At 45.6% G+C, this 21,625-nt stretch overlaps 1 protein-coding gene across 2 annotated transcripts in view; it reads right to left on the reverse strand.

Annotated features, from left to right (window-relative positions):
* LOC144668913 (noelin-2-like) overlaps positions 1 to 21,625 on the reverse strand; it is a 310,315-nt gene that overhangs the window by 16,090 nt on the left and 272,600 nt on the right. For both annotated transcript variants that reach the window (XM_078531386.1, XM_078531385.1), the window contains one exon: positions 16,409 to 16,564. In XM_078531386.1, the coding sequence (XP_078387512.1) occupies positions 16,409 to 16,564 (156 nt within the window). The remainder of the gene's footprint in view (positions 1 to 16,408; positions 16,565 to 21,625) is intronic.

The raw sequence follows: 21,625 nt of genomic DNA on the forward strand, positions 1-21,625 counted from the left end.
TACAAAAAACATGTCCCCCTCGTGTGACTCTTGTCACCTGAGCAGGGACATATTAGAAATTAGGATGAAAGTTTTTTTTTAATGACGGATCCCGCCCGTGGATGAGGTTTCACTAAAAATGCAAAGGCCGCTTTGGCCTTGTCGCCCACCGCACCTATCGCAAGGCTGGACGGGCAGCGAAAAGGTTTAAATCGATTGGATCGTCAGTGGCCTTGATAAGCCTCTTAATGATCGGCGGGCTGCCAACTCCCTGTGCGCGGCCAGCGACTGAAATACCGTGCGAGTGCGCGATGGCGTCGGGACGCTCGCCCGGCAACACCGCACATCATGTGACGCTCGAGCGGGTCGGGCCTGCCCACCCACTCAGCGAAAAATCCTGGCCCACGGATTCGCTGAAGAGTCTCATAGCAAGTTTACCCAGGATGATGCAAAGATTGGCGACATCAATGATGTAAGTGGGAGCATTAATGATAATGGGATATTTCTACATTAAACGAGTGGGTATAACTGCGGCAGACAGATTTCGACGCAGATGTGAGGTCGTCTTATTTTTTTGATAGATCCAAGTCTTTTTTTTAAATGGTGAAGAAGCTAGGGACAGCGGTAGTCCAAACAGATGTCAGGATCGAAACGCACATTTCACTCTAACATGTCAGGCAGGTGCAGGAAGACTAATCGGAAAGGCTGGTGAAATGAGAGAGGTATGTCAGGGAAAGATTAATCTTGAGCACCATCCCCAGTTAAACCATAACTGTAAGACAAGGGGACATAGATCCAAAATGCAGCTTCAGGACTGGTCTCAGGAATATCTGTGATAACCAGAGAGCTAGAATATAAAGGGGAGGGAGTACAGCTATATGAAGCCCTGATTAGAGCACATCTGGAGTAACTGTGTATAGATCTGAGCAACACGTCCTAGAAAGGGTATGTTAGCTTTGGGAGGAGTGCAAAGCAGATTCACCAGAACGTTACCAGGGCTCGAAGGGCTGAATGGCGGATTACAATTACATAAAGCTAAGAACATGGAAGGTTAAGGAGTGATTTGATTGCTGTTTTTAGCATTTTGAAAGGGGGTAGAGATAGAGGGAACGTTTTTCTGTGGGTGGGGGAATCTAGGACAAGGGGTTACAGCCTTAGAATCAGAGCCAAGCCGTTTGGGAGGGAAGTTAGGAAACGCTTCTTCACTCAGAGGGCGGTGGAGGTGTGAAACTCTCCGACACAAAAAGGCAGTAGGTGCCAGTTCAATGAATAATTTGAAATCCGAGATTGATAGGTTTCGGCTAGCCGAGGGTAATATCAGATACGGGGCCAAGGATGGTGTCCGGATACAGGTCAGCCCTGATCTCAAATTGAATGGCGTACCCCTGTTCCAATGTTCCCACACGCCTGTCGCCCCATTTCTTCTGGTGGGTGGAGGTGGTGGGTTGGGAAGCGATCGAGAAGTCATGGCAAGTTGCTTCAGTCAGACCTACAGCCAAGGTAATATACAGATAAGAGAGGCTTGTCAGCCCACCCAGCAGATCACAGTCTCCCACTGCGTCTTGACCTCACTTTACCTGCAAGACCATTTCAGGCACTGATCACAGATATTCTGGAGATCAGTCTTGAAGCCATGTTGTGGATCAATGTCCCCTTGTCCCTCAGTCACGGTTTAATAGGGGATTAATCTTTCCCTTATATGCCTCTCTGATTTTTATTTGATCATTTATTAAAGTCTTTATGCTTATCAAAACCAGGGATAGTAATATTGCGGACTGGAAATCTTTGTATTACAGGCACTTGGAATGCCATCACCTTCTCCCAGGTCAGGTAAAGCATGGCAGTGGGAGATGAAAGCTCCCTCCATTCTGTTCTAACAGAAGCAGGAGAGGGGTTTGATAATCAGTTCATCAAAAGATTTGGTTCAGGCAAAGTCAAGAAAATGATTAAGAATTTGGATGTATGGCTAGGGGAGTGACTTAATTATACATCGAAGGAGGTGAAGTGACCTTGAACTTCTGTTTTGTCTTCATGGGGCCACAGCTGGAATATTTTGTTCAGCTTCAGCTACATTTCATAGAAAGGATATCGCGTGAATAGAGGGAGATGGCAAGGCTAATTCTTGAACTGAGAGGGTAGAGTCATACTGAGGGTTGAAAGATGGTCCACCTACAAGATGGGGAATATCGCTCAACTCTTTTCTGACTTTTGGGCGTCATCAGACCTGCTACAGCTCTAAGATCGAAGAAAAATACACCTATCACTGGCCCTCTATCCAGCTCTAAAAACAGAAACACCTGGAAAAACTCAGCAGGTCTGACAGCATCTGCGGAGAGGAACACAGTTAACGTTTCGAGTCCGAATGACCCTTCAACAGAACTAAATAAAAATAGAAAAGAGGTGAAATATAAGCTGGTTTAAGGGGGGGTGGGACAAGTAGAGCTGGATAGAGGGCCAGTGATAGGTGGAGATAACCAAAAGATGTCACAGACAAAAGGAGAAAGAGGTGTTGAAGGTGGTGATATTATCTAAGGAATGTGCTAATTAAGGGTAGAAAGCAGGACGAGCAAGGTACAGATAGCCCTAGTGGGGGTGGGGTGGGGGGAAGGGATCGAAATAGGCTAAAAGGCAGAGATAAAACAATGGATGGAAATACATTTAAAAATAATGGAAATAGGTGGGAAAAGAAAAATCTATATAAATTATTGGAAAAAACAAAAAGGAAGGGGCAAATCGGAAAGGGGGTGGGGATGGTGGAGAGAGTTCATGATCTAAAATTGTTGAACTCAATATTCAGTTCGGAAGGCTGTAAAGTGCCTAGTCGGAAGATGAGGTGCTCTATCCAGCTCTACCTGTCCCATCCCCGCTTAAACCAGCTTATATTTCACCTCTTCTCTATTTTTCCTTAGTTCTGTTGAAGAGTCATACGGACTCGAAACGTTAACTGTGTTCCTCTCCGCAGATGCTGTCAGACCTGCTGAGTTTTTCCAGCTATTTTTATTTCTGCTACAATTCTTATTCGAGCTGCATTAGACAGATAGATAACGAGAAAAGGCAAGAGGCAAAATGTCAGTTCATAGCCTAATGTTGTTTTTGTAACAGAAGTTTCCCACCGGAGGGGACAGGAACACACAGTGGAGACCCTTTCCCACCCCACACATCCTTCTCCCCCCTTTGACAGCTCTGTTTGCTATCTGCCTGGTGCACTGTGCAAAGGTGCCCCTGGGTGTTTGGTCTCGCTTCGTGCTGAGTTACTTTGGGTAGGTTGAGGTACGGGAGAAGAGAGACACTTTGGATGGGCTGAGTAAGGGACACGGGAGAGTTGTATTTGCTCCAAATCTTCATCTCCGATGAGATCCTCTGGAGCTTTTCCTTTCTCTACAGATTTCTTTGTGACGACTGAAGGTCAGTCTGGAGGAAGGTTTTAATTAGACTTTTAACAAAATTAAACATTTACAATTCAAAGCTGAGGGAATTCACTTTGTTTATAATGATGCACTTAATGAAGAATGCTTTTTAAAAATGCCAGTTAAGCCTGCTTGTAAATTAGCATATGCCAAGACCTAATGGGGATTATTTTCGGAGTAAGTGCTCACCAGTTATAAGTGCACGCTGGAAGTGCACAGGTTAATGGACAAGATTTCCTATTCCCCCACATCCTCTGGGAATTAACTCCCTGATATTCCAACCCAGCTGACTTCAACATGAGCCAAACGAGAGGGGGATATAGTAAATTATATGGGGAATGTCCACTAAATCACATCGACAATATCTACTGAGAAAGAATCTATACTTTGATGTTCTAGAAGGTGTGTTACAAAAGTGTTAAGAGGCTGAACTGCAGCTCACCCCCTCCAACACCTATGAAGCTACACGGCCTGTTTACTGGTGAAATGACGAGATTATCGGTGGAGGTGCATGGATTGCTCACGCGCACAAGGTCAGGGTTGCTGACCGGGTCGCCATATCCAACACTCACCGTCCCGTTTATCAATCACCACCCCCCCAACCCAACCTGTGCCCAGTAAACCACGCTGGCCCCCACGTCCTGAATGGGCCCATTTTGAAATCTCATGTTCAAGTCCCTCCTCACACCTCTGGTCAACAACCCTACCATCCCCCGCTGTTTGTCACACCGCCATAGACTGCCAAGCTTTAAATATTTGGGCCTTGAACCCTGGAATTCCCTCCCTCACCGTGTCCACCTCTCTGCCTCCTTTAAGATGCTTCTTACCACCAAGCTTTTGGTAACCTGCCCTAATATCTCCCTATTTTGGCTTTGTGCCAAACTTGTCTGATATTCCCTCGTGCAAAAGTTACCGTGAGACGTTTTAAGAGGCACTGTATAAATGCGATGCCCTATATCCTTCTAAACAAAACGGAAGCAAGTGAAATTAATAGTTCAGTAATTAATACCCTTTGAGAAAACAGAGGTTCCTCTAATAGTCAGATGTAATATTGGACTCTCAATTTTTTTGATGTTTGCTGATAGGATGTGGGTGTCACTGGCTGGACCTGCATGCCCTTGTTCAGAGGGCATTTACAGGATCAACCACATTGCTGGAGTCACGTGTAGGTCAAATCAGGTAGGGATGGCCCCACATGTCCTCCATTATGTGGGTCTTACAATTGGCAATGGTCATTGCCTTTTAATTCCAGATTTTTATTGAATTCAAATTTCACCATCTAGCCGTGACAGGATTCGAATCTGGGTCCCCAGAGCATTACCCTGGGCTGCTGGGATACTAGCCCAGTGACAGTAACGCTATGCCACCACCACACAACGTGGGGCAACACTATGGATGTGGGGAAGATGTTTCCATTAGTAGGAGAGACTAGGACCCGAGGGCACAGCCTCAGAGTCAAGGGAAGACCTTTTAGAACAGAGATGAGGAGAAACTTCTTTAGCCAGAGAGTGGTGAACCTATGGAATTCATTGCCACAGAAGGCTGTGGAGGCCAGGTCATTGAGTGTATTTAAGACCGAGATAGATAGGTTCTTGATTGGTAAGGGGATCAAAGGTTACGGGGAGAAGGCGAGAGAATGGGGTTGAGAAACTTATCAGCCATGATTGAATGGCGGAGCAGACTCGATGGGCCGAATAGCCTAATTTCTGCTCCTATGTCTTAAGGTCTTCTGGTCTAATGATGGGGCCATGACATCTTATGTCATGAGAAACCCAAACGTTCCAGTGAGTACAAATTTGGTTTAACGAGCTGACTCCCATCTTATTTGGGGTGGAAACACTGAAACTAAGATGTGCTCAAGAGCTTGTCCACCTAAGGGGAGAGCGGGGAGGAGCACGGGTTCCCTCAGGCACCCGCTTTAAGTCTAAGAATGAAATAAACCTCTGTTTTTCAAAGAAAGAAAATCGCGAATGAATAATATTTTTTCCCAAGGCTGTAACAAGTCGTGACAGAGCAGCTTATTTAAACCTTTCACATCGAACATAAAGCTTCTTTTCTTCTGGTTCAGTAATGGGCTGTAACCCTAACCCCAGAGGGGAATCGCACATTCCAATCTTTGCATTTCGCAAATAAATCATCCTTACGTCCTCGATAAAGGAGCGCTGATTTAGTGAGAGAGAGAGAGGGAGTTTATTTTTGCTGTGGGCCCCATGAGATTGTCCAAATCCATTTTAAAAAGGCGAACAGACTCAGCCTGTTGACATCCATCACAGCTGGAACCCTGGGACACCCAACAACAGCTTGCATTTGTGTAGCGACTTTTTACACAAGCAGAACGGACCAGGGCGCTTCACAGAAGCATCATCAAACAAAAGTTGACACCGAGTCACGTAAGGAGATATCCGGAACTGGTGAAAGATGTCGGTTTTAAGGAGCCTTAAAAGTGGAGAAAGAGGCGGAGATGCTAAGGGAGGGAATTAGTATGGGAACAGAATCACCTGGAAGTTCCCCTCCAAGCCACTCACCATCCTGACTTGGAAATATATCACCCGTTCCTTCACTGTCGCTGGGTCAAAATCATGGAACTCCCTCCCTAACAGCACTGTGGGTGTACCTACACCACATGGACTGCAGCGGTTCAAGAAGGCAGCTCACCCACCACCTTCTTGAGGGCAATTAGGGATGGGCAATAAATGCTGGCCCAGCCAGCGACACCCACACCCCATGAAAGAATATATTTTTTAAAATTCCAGAGCTCAGGGCCCAGACAGCTGAAGGTGCAGACATTAGTGATGGACCAGTTAAAATTGGGAAAGCACAAGAGACCAGAATTGGAGGAGCTCAGAGACCTCGGAGGGTTGTAGGGCTGGAGGAGGTTACAGGTAGGGAGAGGATGAGGCCATGGACAGATCTGAAAATCAAGGAGGAGAATTTAAAAACCGAAGCCTTGTTGGACCAGGAGCCAGTGTATACCAGCAAAGCACAGCAGTAATAGGGGAATGGGACTTGGTCATTCAGAAGCCGTTCACATATTAAATACACTGCACGTGTTCGCATCGGTACTCAGCATTTGCTCAGACACAGGATGGGGCTCAAATGTAAAGAGAAGAGGCAGAAAGCACTCGACAGATAAACACTGCAACACAGGCCAGGCAGATCCTGAAATCAAGTCAAATCGAATAAAAATAAATCTTCTAACAAGCCTTTTATCATCATCACAGATTGCCCAGTTTTTAAATAGCAGGGAAACGATTTCCTGTATTTTTATGCCGTACATTGACAGAGTTTGGCACCGAGCTGATTAAACAAAAACAATGGGGACTGCATGTTCTAACCACTGTACACTGCTTGCTTTTTTAGTCATTGTCCACGCTTGAGTAGGTGCTGAAACAGCTGAGGGGGTGGTAGGCCAATTCAGCGTGCAGTCAAGAGTCAACCGCATTGCTGTGGGACTGGGGGCTCACAAATAAGGCCAGGCCAGGCCTGGTCAGCAGGCTTTCTTCCTGAAAGGACGTTAGTGAGCCAGTTCGGTTGCCATGACAACCCGACAGCTTCAATGGCCACTTTTGACAAAAACCCGCATTCAAATCCTCGAACTGAGACCTTCCGACCCTCGGCCCGTGCGCTGACTCCGCCCAGTATCAGATAGGCAGTATGTCCGACATAAAACAGAGGAACGGTCCGTTCAAGGTAGGACAATGTGCTGGGGATGGAGGAACTCGAAGCTAAGGGCCTAGGTAGACGGCGCACCCCTCCCACCCTGGTCATAACACACCTCAGAGCGATGGAGCAAATTATCACAGGATTCATCCGACATTGAAATCATCTACAGGTCCACACTGAGACCTGAGCAGGCAGGGATGCAGGCAATGAATATGAGAGCTGCTATCTTGTTATTTTACACGTAGCATTTGGCTCTCATATTAACTACTACTCCCTGCTTCACCCAGTCATCTCTCCTGATGTACTGGGGTTGATTACAGCTTGAGACACTCAACAGGTTAAAGAGAAGACTATCTCTCAGTTCACTGGTGAAGACAAAAATTTAACTCCTGTCCCAAAATGGGGTTTTGGACTTATAACTTTGAAGTTACTAGTCCTGCCAACAGGAAAAAACAGTTCGGACCGGTACTCTTATTTCCCAGTTTTTACTGGTGTTCCATTTTAAGGTATACAAGACCAGTTCGGACCAGTACTCTTATTTCCCAGTTTTTACTATTTTTCCGATCTGGGATATGCATGGCGAAGAAGATGTCTACTCTAGTTATGTACTCAGACAAGGAACATCGAAAGTTAGCATGCAGGTACACCACGCTGGTCTTTATTGCAAGGGGATTGATGTACAGGAGTAGGAAAGTCTTGCTACAAATGCACCAGCTATTATGCGACCACATCTAGAATACTGTGTGCAGTTTAGGTTTCCATGTTTAAGGGAGACTGTGCTTGCACTGAAGGCGGTACAGTGAAGATTCACTAGATTGGTTCCTGGGCCGAGAGGATTGTCCTGCGAGTAAATTGGGCCCACGTTCTCAGGAGTTCAGATGAATGAGAGGCGATCTCATTGAAACATATAAGATTCTGAAGGGGTTTGACGGGGTGGACGCTGAGAGATTGTTTCCGCTGGTCGGGGAGTCTAAAACACGGGGGCACAGCCTCAGGATAAGGGGCAGATCATTTAGGGCTGAGATGAGGAGAAATTTCTTCACTCAAAGGGTTGTGAATCTTTGGAATTCTCTGCACCAGGGGGTTGTGGATGCTCCATTGTTGTATACACTTAAGGCTGGGATAGGCAGATTTTTGGTCTCTCGGGGAATCGAGGAATATGTGGAAGCGGGTGGGAGAGTGGAATTAATTTAGCGAACTTTTGTTGCACTCCCTCTATGGCAAGTATATCTTTCCTTAGGAAAACAGACCAAAACTGCACATGATACTCAGGGTGTGACTAAGTTTTGTCTGTCTGAGTGTGTGGCTGTTTCCGTCTGTGTGTGAATAAACAAACATGTCTTTCTACGGGACTAAGAGTGAACCATTGATTCCTGCCCCCATTAGTCAGGATCGTATTGAATGGTGGGAGCAGGCTCAAGGGGCCATATGCTCTCATCTTACTCCTGTTTCATGTGTTTGTGTGTGGGGTGAAGTTGATAATGCTGCCTTTAGCCATTCCAGCGAGCTACTGTTGGCTATTCCCCCTTCAAACAACGCAAACCTCGCCGTCTGACTGAGGCCATCCTGCTTCTCTGCCTCCAAAGATCCACACCACACCTCACCGCCGCCTCAACTCACCTTGCCCCACCTCAGGCTGTGAATAACTCAACCCCTCCCATTCCTGATAATTGTGCCCGTTATAATCTACAGCCTAAAAGCAGTAGCTTCAGTCACGTGTCGAGATCATTCAAAGTTTCACAGCCACTAACAATTCTCCACTGCATTGACTTGCGAGAGTCTGTTCCGTGTTTGCTGCAATAGAAACTCAATTCACAGTTCCAATTTACAGGTCTCGCTGATGTGGTAGCTAGTTCTGAACTGGCTCCAGGGAATGTGCCTAACTGGACACAGCTTTAAGGACATGAAGTTGATTGTTTGAACAGTGCCTGGAGCTACTGTAATCTGCCTTGGCAAAAAAAATGTGAATAAAACAATGTATCTTCCACTCCACTGTCCGGGGGACAGGAATCAAAGGTTCAGTCTGAGTCCTGGAGAAAGACATATTTATTTATTGACACACAGACGGAAACAGCCACACACTCACTCAGACACACAAAACATAGTCACGTCCTGAGTATTGTGTGCAGTTTTGGTCTCCTTACCTAGGGAAGGGTATACTTACCACAGAGGGAGTGCAACAAAGGTTCACTAAATTAATTCCTGGGATGGAGGGATTGTCCTATGAGGGATGATTAAATAGACTGGGCCTTTATTCCCTGGAATTTAGAAGAAAGAGAGGTGACCTCATTGAAACATACAAAATTCTTACAGGGCCTGACAGGGTAAATGAAGGAAGGATGTTTCCCCATGGGGGGGATTGGAGGGGAGGGTTGCTCTAGAACCAGGGGAGACAGTCTCAGAATAAGGGGCAGGCCATTTAGGACTGAGATATGAAGGAATTTCTTGACTCTAAAGTGGTGAATCTTTGGAATTCTCTACCCGAGAGGGCCGTGGAGGCTCAGTCATTCAGCATGTTCGGAGGTCGATAGATTTCTCCTAATTAGAAACATCATCGGACATGGGGATAGTGCAGGGAAATAGTGTTGAAGTAAAAGATCAGACACGATCTCAGTGAATGGTGAAGCGGGCTCAAAGGGCTGAATGGCCTCCTCCTGCTTCTATTTCTCATGTTCTTTGGAAACACAGACAAAAATACAGCCACACCCAGACACAGACAAAAACACAGCCACACCCAGACACACAGACAAAAATACAGCCATACCCAGACACAGACAAAAATACAGCCACACCCAGACACACAGACAAAAATACAGCCACACCCAGACACAGACAAAAATACAGCCATACTCAGACACAGACAACACAGCCACACCCAGACACAGACAACAACACAGCCACACCCAGACACAGACAAAAATACAGCCACACCCAGACACCGACAAAAACACAGCAACACCCAGACTCAGACAAAAATACAGCCACACCCAGACACACAGACTAAAACACAGCCGCACCCAGACACACAGACAAAACACAGCCACACCCAGACACACAGACAAAAACACAGCCACACCCAGACACACAGAAAAAACACAGCCACACCCAGACACACAGACAAAAACACAGCCACATCCAGACACACAGACAAAAACACAGATACACCCAGACACACAGGCAAAATGCAGATATACCCACACAGACAAAGATACACCCAGACACAGGCAAAAACACAGCCACACCCAGACACACAGGCAAAAACACAGATACACCCAGACACAGATACAAACATACAGCCACACCCAGATACAGAGACAAAAACACAGCAAGACCTTGACACACAGACAAAAACGCAACCAAACACAAACACAAAGACAAAAATATAGCCACACCCAGACACACAAAAAAACAGTCACACACAGATACCCAAGAACACAGACATACCTAGCCACAGAGGAAAACATAGCCACTCCCAGACACAGAGACAAAAACAGCCACATCCAGACACAGACAAAAACCCAGCAAGACTTTGACACACAGACAAAAACGCAGCCAAACACAAGACAAAATATAGCCACAACCAGACACACATAAACACAGCCACACCTAGACACACAAAAAAAAAAGTCACATCCAAACACAGCCACACCCAGACAAAAACACAATCATACCCAGACACAGACAAAAAAACAGCCACATCCTGACACACTGGGTGCAATCGTCCCAGATTTGCACTAAATGCGGTAGCATTTGTTTTACCCCGCCAGCCACGATGGCAGGTTTTCACACTGTATCATCCCAAACCCACTGCATTACTTATGCATTCCCGGGAAACACGCCGTTTCCATGGTGGGCGGGCTCTCATTCGTCGGCCACGCCATCACCGCGCCGGGCGCCATATTTAAAGTCCAGCTGTGCGCCCACATCTCAGCGCTTCCAGCCCACAACTACTGAAGGGCAGATGTCCATGAAAGGCAGAGGCTGCAGCCCCCAGGTTTAATGACCCATCACTGGGATGCCATTTGGATGCTGTGAAGGAGGCCAACCAGGATGTCCTCTACCCACCTCTGGCCACAGGACGGGCAGCGGCAGCACCAATCCAGCATGGTGGCAGCGCTGTGGCCGTGTCTTTGCCTGTGGGTTTGGTGTGCCTGGATGTAGCTGTGTTTTTTGCCTGTGGGTTTGGTGTGCCAGGATGTAGTTGTGATTTTTGCCTGTGGGTTTGGTGTGCCTGGATGTAGCTGTGTTTTTGTCTGTGTTTGGTGTGCCTGGATGTAGCTGTGTTTTTGTCTGTGTGTTTGGTGTGCCTGGGTGTAGCTGTGTTTTTGTCTGTGTGTTAGGTGTGCCTGGATGTAGCTATGTTTTTGTCTGTGTGTTTGGGTGTAGCTGTGTTTTTGTCTGTGTGTTTGGGTGTTGCTGTGTTTTTGTCTGTGTGTTTGGGTGTGGCTGTGTTTTTGTCTGTGTGTTTGGGTGTTGCTGTGTTTTTGTCTGTGAGTTTGGGTGTTGCTGTGCTTGTGTATGTGGCCAGCATTTTCCATGCCCACCAGCATCGGGCGCGATCGCAAACTGGCTGCGTAAAACCAATCGTGGTTCATTGTCCGCTCAAGCCATTGTACACACCCAATGCCGGTGGACATGGAAAATCCTGGCCACAACACAAAAACAGTCACATCCAGACACACAAAAGCACAATCACAGCCAGGCACACAGACAAAAACACAGCTACATCCAGACACACAAAAGCACAATCGCAGCCAGGCACACAGACAAAAACACAGCCACACTCAGACACACAAAACAAAGCCACACATGGACAAAAATTCAGTCACGCCCAGACACACAAAGAGACAGTCACACCCAGACACACAAAGAGACAGTCACACCCAGACACACAAAGAAACAGTCATACCCAGGCACACAAAGAGACAGTCACGCCCAGACACACAAAGAGACAGTCACACCCAGACACACAAAGAAACAGTCATACCCAGATACACAAAGAGACAGTCACGCCCAGACACACAAAGAGACAGTCACACCCAGGCACACAAAGAGACAGTCACACCCAGACACACAAAACGAAGCCACAGCTTCACGCAGATACAGGGAAAAACACAGCCACACACAAACACAAAGATAAAAATACAGCCACACCCAGACACACAGAAATACAGTCGCGCCCAGATAAAAACAGTCACACCCAGACACGCAGGCCAGGATTTTTCAGTCGGCGTGCTTTATGACTAAGCCAGCCAACTGCAATTGCTTAAACAGGTCCTCTAATTGCTTTACATGTTCTTCCCATGTTTTACTGCATACTACGAGATGATCTAAATAAACCACGCAGTTAGGGACTTCAGCTACGCCTCGATTCATAAATCTCTGGAATGAGGCTGGGGCGTTTTTAAACCCGAATGGCATGACTCGACATTGATACAATCCACTTGGTGTAACTTAGGCAGATATTTCTTTAGCCCTTGGTGTTAACGGCACTTGCCAGTGCCCTGTCAATAGATCAATTTTAGAAAGAAATGAGGCACTGCCAACCTTATTGATACAATCCTCTAACAAATCTGTCCTCGTTACTACATTCACTTTCCGGTAGTTTACACAGAATCTCGTTGATCCATCAGGCTTAGGAACCAACATGACCGGTGATCTCCAGCTGCTTTGGCTGGGCTCGGTCAATTTATTTTCCAAACATATATTTGATTGCTGTTTCTGACTGAGCTCGTTTTTCTGGGCTCAACCGATGCAGATCTTGTTTTATTGGCACTGAGTCTCCTACGTCCACATCATGTTTAGTTAACATGTTTAGTACATCCCTACAAATTTCCTTATGTTTCTTAAGTAACCTTATTAAATCCTGTTGTCCTTCCTCTAAATACAGGAACACAGTATCTAACCATCCCAGTATTGTCCTATTGGCTAGTCGAATTGTAGGAAGTTTTTAGCAGTTTCCAATGCCATCTTATTTTTTTATAGTACAAACCTGGTGTTTCCGTTTAGATTTCATCATTTACTGAATTTACACCCAAATCGTTGTCGTCTTTTGTTTCAAAATATTCTGGACGAGCTCCCCACACTTTGTCACGGCTCACTGGGGATAGCGCGCTGTAATATCAAGACCCACTGTTCCCCAAACTGCGGCCAATGTGAAAAGTTTGACAAAACCACCAGACTGCCCCAATTCTACATAACTGTTTAATTTAGGTTAACAGAATACGAGCACCAGGTTTGTAAACTTAATAACTAAATTAATGTTTATACTAGTCTTTAACTAGTGACAAAAGAATGAACTGTTAACTTCCAACTCAATAACTTAAACTCTACCCCTTCTTAAACCCCTATACACACACACACGAGACACACAAAACATGAATTTTAAGGGCGTGATAAGACAGTTCAATAGCACCAATCTGGAGTATGGAATTAGGTGGTTTGATTTTGATTGATGTTTTCCAAATTCCTTGCAGTTTGTTGTTGATGACATGAGGTGGTCACCCAGCACTTGCAGTCTGTGGTTCACCGATGAAAAACTTGCCTTTCAATGTCTCTACTGGTGATTTTTCCCCCTTTCCTCTTGATAGGGGTTTTCAGCAATGTGAGGGATAGCCAGCTAACTATTATGGCGAATTGTTGGAATCTTACAAACACAGGAGACAGCGGTTTCAGGTCTTCCCTCTAGGAGCTATTCTGCCTGCACTGTCACCACACAAAAACCCCAATCACCTGGTCAGGAACCAAATAAAATGCTGTCGTTAGGCAGTTTCCCCTAGTCCAGAAACCCTTGCCAGCACCATTCTGTTCTCTTATGGCACCCTATATTCCAGGAAAGCAACACTGTAGATATTCCTCATCCAGCTCCAGTGAACATGTCTTTCAATGCAGCTATGATAGCTTTTTAAAGGCACAGTACAAGAAAAATTTTAAAAATAGGTTCTTTACACCCAGACATACAGAACGAAATCAGTCACACCTAGAGCCACAAAGACACAGCAACACCCAGACATAGAAAAACAGCCACACCCAGGCACACAAAAACACAGTCACACCCAGGCAAAAACACATCCACACCCAGACACACAAAGAAATCAGTTACACCCAGGCACACAAAAACAGAGCCACACACAGACACAATACAGCCACACCCAGGTACACAAAACAAAGCCATACCCAGACACAGACAAAAATACAGCCACACCCAAACACACAGTCCAAAACACAGACACACCCAGGCACACAGACAAAAACAGTCACACCCAGACACCTAGACAAAAACACAGCCACACCCAAACACACAGACAAAAGTGCAGCCACATCCAGAGACAGGCAAAAACACAGCCACACACACAAACACACAACCAAACTCAGACACACATGAAAACACAGCCACACCCAGACACAGACAAAAACACGTCGCACCCAGAAAAAAATACAGTCTGACCCCGACATACAAGAATTCAGCCACACAGACAAAAACAGTCACACCTAGACAAAAAACATAGCCACACCCAGATGCCCAGGCAAAAACACAGCCACAGCCAGAGACAGGCAAAAACACAGCCACACACAGACTCAAAAACACAGCCAAACCAAGACACACAGACTAACACACAACGAAACTCAGGCACACATGAAAACACAGCCGCACCCAGACACAGACAAAAACACTGTCACACCCAGAAAAAACACAGTCCGACCCCAACATACAAGAATTCAGCCACACCCAGACAAAAACGCAGTCATACCGGGACACACAAAAACACAACCAAACCCAGAAACACAGTCAAAAATGAAGCCACACTCAGACACATAAGAACACAGCCACTCTCATCACACAAAAGCATAACCACATTCAGACACAGACAGAAACACTGTCACTCATTGACGCACAGACAAAAAACACATCCACAACCAGACACACAAAAACACAATCACACCCACGCACACAAACAAAAACACAGCCACACAGACAAAAACACAGCCACATCCAGATGCACAAAAATATGGCCAAACCCAGACACATAGACAAAAACACAGCCACACCCAGACACGTACATAGAAACATAGCCACACACAGACACACAGAAAAATTAGTTACACCCAGACACACAAAAACACAGTCACACACAGACAAAAACACATCCACACCCAGACACATAGACAGAAACACAGCCACACAGAGAAATAAATCAGTCACAACCAGACAGACAAAGACACAGCTACACCCAGACACACAAAAACAGCGCCACACCCAGACACACAGACAAAAATGCAGTCACACCCAGACACACAAGTACACAGCCACAAAAAAATACAGCCACACCCAGATACACAAAATAAACCGTACCCATATACAGACAAAAACACAACCATATCCAGACACACAGTCCAAAACACAGACACACCCAGACGCACAGACAAATACAGCAACGCCCAGGCACACAAACAAAAGCACAACCATACCCAGACACACAGGCAAAAACACAACCATACCCAGATACACAGGCAAAAACACAACCATACCCAGACACACAGACAAAAGCACAACCATATCCAGACACACAGACAAAAACACAACCATATCCAGACACACAGACAAAAACACAACCATACCCAGACACACAGACAAAAGCACAACCATATCCAGACACACAGACAAAAACACAACCATACCCAGACACACAGACAAAAATACAACCATATCCAGACACACAGACAAAAACACAACCATACCCAGACACACAGACAAAAACACAACCATGCCCAGACACACAGATGAAAATACAGCCATACCCAAACACCCAGACAAAAGTATAGCTACACCCAGCTGTACGGCCACATCCAGCCACACACACATTCATAAACACAGCTACATACAGAAGGATACAGCTCTATCCTGAGATAAGGTCAGGGGCAAAAGGCACATTGGAAAAAAACACTCCAAGTGAGTCTCTCTCTAACTGAAATGTTACCCGTAACTTCCTCCAGTAGCAAAAGGGTAAAGCCACCTTGTTTTTGGAGAGATGAAGAGAAGGAAGCTGTCAGGTTCATGCCCCTGGTCTGTGCTTAACTACAGCTGATCTCATAATGCTGCTGATCTTGCATTCAGTGCACAGAAAGTAAGGGTAAGACTATATCAGTCAGGCTAGACACTGCTCATCCCACCACCACCACGTCAAACTGAGGTGGACATCTGTGGTTGTGATGGTCTCCACAGTCAAATATCAAAGCTGTCCAATAACCACTTGGCAAAACAGTTGTGTGCAAGAGTCTCCAACCGAGATGCATTTTAGCGAAATTGGGGAGGGACATTGGAGAAGAAAAGAGAGCCACCCAAGGTGTCCCCAACGTACCTGAAAATTTTTGTTCAACAGGTTTGTTTGACTCTCTGCTGCCACTTTCAATCTGGCATTGAGAACTTTCATCAGTGATTCTGTGTTCCGCACATATTGGAGATCCCTGTAGGTGCGAAGATCCAGGACCTCAATAGACTGGGAGATGTTCTGAACCTGGAAAACAAGCATTGGATTTACCACATGTATCCAATCTCTCAAATATATATACTTTATATATATATACACACAAATATAAATGTAGTCATTTGGCAGTACAGAACTTGAGCATTGATGAAAAAAGAGACATGCTATCAAAACTTTTCATCTTGCACTCATCAGGACAGCTTGCAGGAAATTACCAACAGTAAAAGGGAACAATAATTTATACCACATGAGAAGAGAGTGCTGATTGGCTGGCAAGTGGACTTTGATTGTTGTAGGTGTTGCCATGGAGAATGCATGTCAATCATGTCATGTCAGGCAATGCACTTCATGGATTGTAGGTCTGGTTCAGTGTGGCTCACTTCCACATACTAGAAGCTACATATGGTCACAAACAGGGCCCTTCTCCTCTGCAGACAGAAGGAACATGCCCATTCTTTGTACCTTTTTCAGCTGAGCAAAATCCTGGGAACAATCATTCCCTGGTTCATTCCCCAGGGCAATGCCTTGACCAATCACAGTTGACCTGCCTGTTTGAATTTGAGCAAAGCCGGGCAGTTAACTGTTCCATGCTGCATTCTCCATGGCAACACCCCCACCAGAGTCTATTTGCCAACCAATTAGCAGTTTCTTCTCATGCAGTATCAATTGTTGTTCCCTTTACTGTTGGTAATCGCAGAAGTGCCAAGTACATGATCCATCTTGGCCTCCTCTGGAGGTCCCCCGCAACACAGATGCCAGTCTTCAGTCTATTCAACTCACTCCATGGAATATCAAGAAACTGCTGAAGGCACTGGATGCCAGTGTCTCAACAATCACATTGTCAAGGTCCAATAACAATCATCCTGTTGACTGGCAATTACACTGTACAGCAATTACATTGTTATAACAGGCGATGGCATCTAATGCTGTAACACTCCAGAGGGGAAAGGAACTGGGAGTCTGTCGCTCTGCTGAACTGGCTGAAGAATAAAACTGCTTGAGGCCAAAGATCAGCTTCAGACTCATTCTTCCCTTATATATATTCATTGGAGTTAACACTGGATATGACAAAGGCTATGGACCCTGAGAATATTCCGGCAATAATGCTGAAGGCTTGTGCTCCAGAACTTGCCGCACCCCTAGCCAAGCTGTTCCAGTTCAGCTACAACACTGGAATCTACTTGGCTATGTGGAAAATTGCCCAGTCATGTCCTGTACACAAAAAGCAGGACAAATCCAACCCGGCCAATTACCGCCCCATCAGTCTACTCTCAGTAAATTGATGGAAGGGGTCATCAACAATGCTATTCAAGCGGCACTTGCTTAACAATAACCTACTCACTGATGCCCAGTTTGGGTTCCGCCAGGGACACTCAGCTTCTGACTATATTACAGCCTGAGTCCAAACATGGACAAAAGAGCTGAACTCCAGTGGTGAGGTGAGAGTGACTGCCCTTGACATCAAAGCAGCATTTGACCGAGTGTGGCATCAAGGAGCCCGAGCAAAACTGGAGTCAATGGGAATTAGGGGGAAACTCTCCACTGGTTGGAGTCATACTGAGTACAAAGAAAGATGGTTGTGGCTGTTGGAGGTCAGTCATCTCAGCTCCAGGAAATCACTGCAGGAGTTCCTCTGGATAATGTCCTCAGCCCAACCATCTTCAGCTGCTTCATCAATGACCTTCCTTCCATCATAAGGTCAGAAGTGGGGATGTTCGCTGTTGATTGTACAATGTTCAGCACCATCCATGACTTCTCAGTTACTGAAGCAGTCCGTGCCCATATGCAGCAAGACCTGGACAATATCCGGGCTTGGGCTGATAAGTGGCAAGTAACATTTATGCCATAAAAATGTCAGGCAATGTCCATCTCCAACGAGAGAAAATCTAACTATCGCCCTTTGACATTCAATGGCATTACCATCACTGAATCCCCCACTATCAACATCCTGGGGGTTACCATTGACCAGAAACTGAACTGGACTAGCTATATAAATACTGTGGCTACAAGAGCAGGTCAGAGGCTGGGAATCCTGTGACGAGTAACCTACCTCTTGACTCCCCAAAGCCTGTCCACCATCTACAAAGCATCAGGAGTGTGATGGAATACTCCCCACTTGCCTGGATGAGTGCAGCTCCAACAACACAAGGGGCTTGACACCATCCAGGACAAAGCAGCCCGCTTGATTGACACCACATCCACAAACATTTACTCCCTCCACCACCGATGCACAGTAGCAGCAGTGTGTACCATCTACAAGATGCACTGCAGAAACTCACCAAGCCTCCTTAGACAGCACCTTCCAAACCCACGACCACAATCATCTAGAAGGACAAGGGCAGCAGACACATGGGAACACCACCACCTGGAAGTTCACCTCCAAGCCACTCACCATGATGACTTGGAAATATATCGCCGTTCCTTCACTGTCGCTGGGTCAAAATCCTGGAACTCCCTCCCTAACAGCACTGTGGGTGCACCTACATCACATGGACTGCAGCGGTTCAAGAAGGCAGCTCACCACCACCTTCTCAAGGGCAATTAGGGATGGGCAATAAATACTGGCCCAGCCAGCGACGCCCACATCCCATGAATGAATAAAAATTCTTGTGAGCTGTCCTGATGAGTGCAAGCAGAAAAGTTTTGACAGCATGTTTCTTCTGTCAGCAATACTCATATTTACATATAAATATATATATAAAACACACACTTATACATATGTATATTAAAAATACACACATATAAAAAAATATACATTATTATTTTTATATGTGTATATTTTTAACATACATATTTATGTATAAGTGTGTATTTTATATATATATATTTATATGTAAGCGTGTATTTTATATATTTTTAATATATATATGTATTTTATATGATACACGTGCACACACATAAATACAACAACTTGCATTTATATAGCACTTTTAGCATAGTAAGACTTTCCAAGACACTTCACAGGGGCAATTAACAAACAAAACTTGACCCTGAGCCACAGAGGAAATATTAGGACAGGTGATTTTAAGCTTGGTTAGTCGGAGAGGTAGTTTTAAGGAGTGTTTTAAGGGAGTTTTAAAGCGTTTTAATTCAGTAAGTTTCAAGGTACTGGTGGATAAGGATAACAGGAGTCCTCGGGTTACGGTGCTTAATTGGGGGAAGGCTAATTATAACAATATTAGGCAGGAACTGAGGAATCTAGACTGGAGGCGGATGTTTGAGGGCAAATCAACAACTGACATGTTGGGGGGCTTTCCAACGTCAGTTGATAAGAATTCAGGACCGGCATGTTCCTGCTAGAATGAAGGATAAGTATGGCAAGTTTCAGGAACCTTGGATAACGAAGGATATTGTGAGATTAGTCAAAAAGAAAAGGGAAGCATTCATAAGGGCTAGAAGGCTGGGAACAGATGAAGCCCGTGGAGAATATAAAGAAAGTAGGAAGAAACTTAAGCAAGGAGTCAGGAGGGCTAAAAGGGGTCATGAAAAGTCATTGGCAACCAGGATTAAGGAAAATCCCAAGGCCTTTCATACATATATAAAAAGCAAGAGGGTAGCCAGGGAAAGGGTAGGCCTACTCAGGGACAGAGGTGGGAATCTGTGTATGGAGCCAGAAGAAATGGGAGAGATACTAAATGAGTACTTCTCATCAGTATTCACCAAAGAGAAGGACTTAGCGGTCGATTTGTCTAGGGAAAAGTGTGTAGATAGCCTGGATCATGTCGAGATCAAAAAAGAGGAGGTGTTAGGCGTCTTGAAGAATATTAAGGTGGATAAGTCCCCAGGGCCAGATGGGATCTACCCCAGAGTACTGAGGGAGGCAAGGGAGGAGATTGCTGGAGCCTTGACAGAAATCTTTGTATCCTCACTGGCTACGGGTGAGGTCCCAGAGGACTGGAGAATGGCCAATGTTGTTCCATTGTTTAAGAAGGGTAGCAGGGATAATCCAGGAAATTACAGGCCGGTGAGCCTTACGTCAGTGGTAGGGAAATTATTGGAGAAGATTCTTCGTGACAGGATTTACTACCATTTGGAAGCAAATGGACGTATTAGTGAGAGGCAGCATGGTTTTGTGAAGGGGAGGTCATGTCTCACTAACTTGATCGAGTTTTTCGAGGAAGTGACAAAGATGATCGACAATGGAAGGGCAGTGGATGTTATCTACATGGATTTCAGTAAGGCCTTTGACAAGATCCCTCATGGCAGACTGGTACAGAAGGTAAAGTCGCACTTGATCAGAGGTGAGCTGGCAAGATGGATACAGAATTGGCTTGGTCATAGAAGACAGTGGGTAGCAGTGGAAGGGTGCTTTTCTGAATGGAGAGCTGTGACTAGTGGTGTTCCGCAGGGATCAGTGCTGGGACCTTTGCTGTTTGTAGTATACGTAAATGATTTGGAGGAAAATGTAACTGGGCTGATTAGTAAGTTTGCAGACGACACTAAGGTTGGAGGAGTTGCAGATAGTGAAGAGGATTGTCAAAGGATACAACGGGATATAGATCGGTTGGAGACTTGGGCGGAGAAATGGCAGATGGAGTTTAATCCGGACAAATGCGAGGTAATGCATTTTGGAAGCTCTAATACAGGTAGGAATTATACAGTAAATGGCAGAACCCTTAAGTGCATCGACAGGCAGAGGGATCTGGGTGTACAGGTCCACAGGTCACTGAAAGTGGCAACGCAGGTGGACAAGGTAGTCAGGAAGGCATATGGCATGCTTGCCTTCATCAGCAGGGGTATTGAGTATAAAAGCTGGGAAGTCATGCTGCAGCTGTATAGAACCTTGGTTAGGCCACACTTGGAATGTTGCGTGCAGTTCTGGTCGCCACATTACTAGAAGGATATGGAGGCGTTGGAGAGGGTGCAGAGGAGGTTCACCAGGACGCTGCCTGGTCTGGAGGTTATTAGCTATGAGGAGAGGTTGGAGAAACTTGGATTGTTCCCACTAGAGCGACGAAGATTGAGGGGCGACTTGATAGAAGTTTACAAAATTATGAGTGGCATGGACAGATTAGATAGTCAGAAGCTTTTTCCCAGGGTGGAAGAGTCAATTACTAGGGGACATAGATTTAAGGTGAGAGGAGAAATCTT

This window comes from Cetorhinus maximus, chromosome 28 (assembly GCF_964194155.1).
Source record: "Cetorhinus maximus chromosome 28, sCetMax3.hap1.1, whole genome shotgun sequence".
Lineage (NCBI taxonomy): Eukaryota > Metazoa > Chordata > Chondrichthyes > Lamniformes > Cetorhinidae > Cetorhinus > Cetorhinus maximus.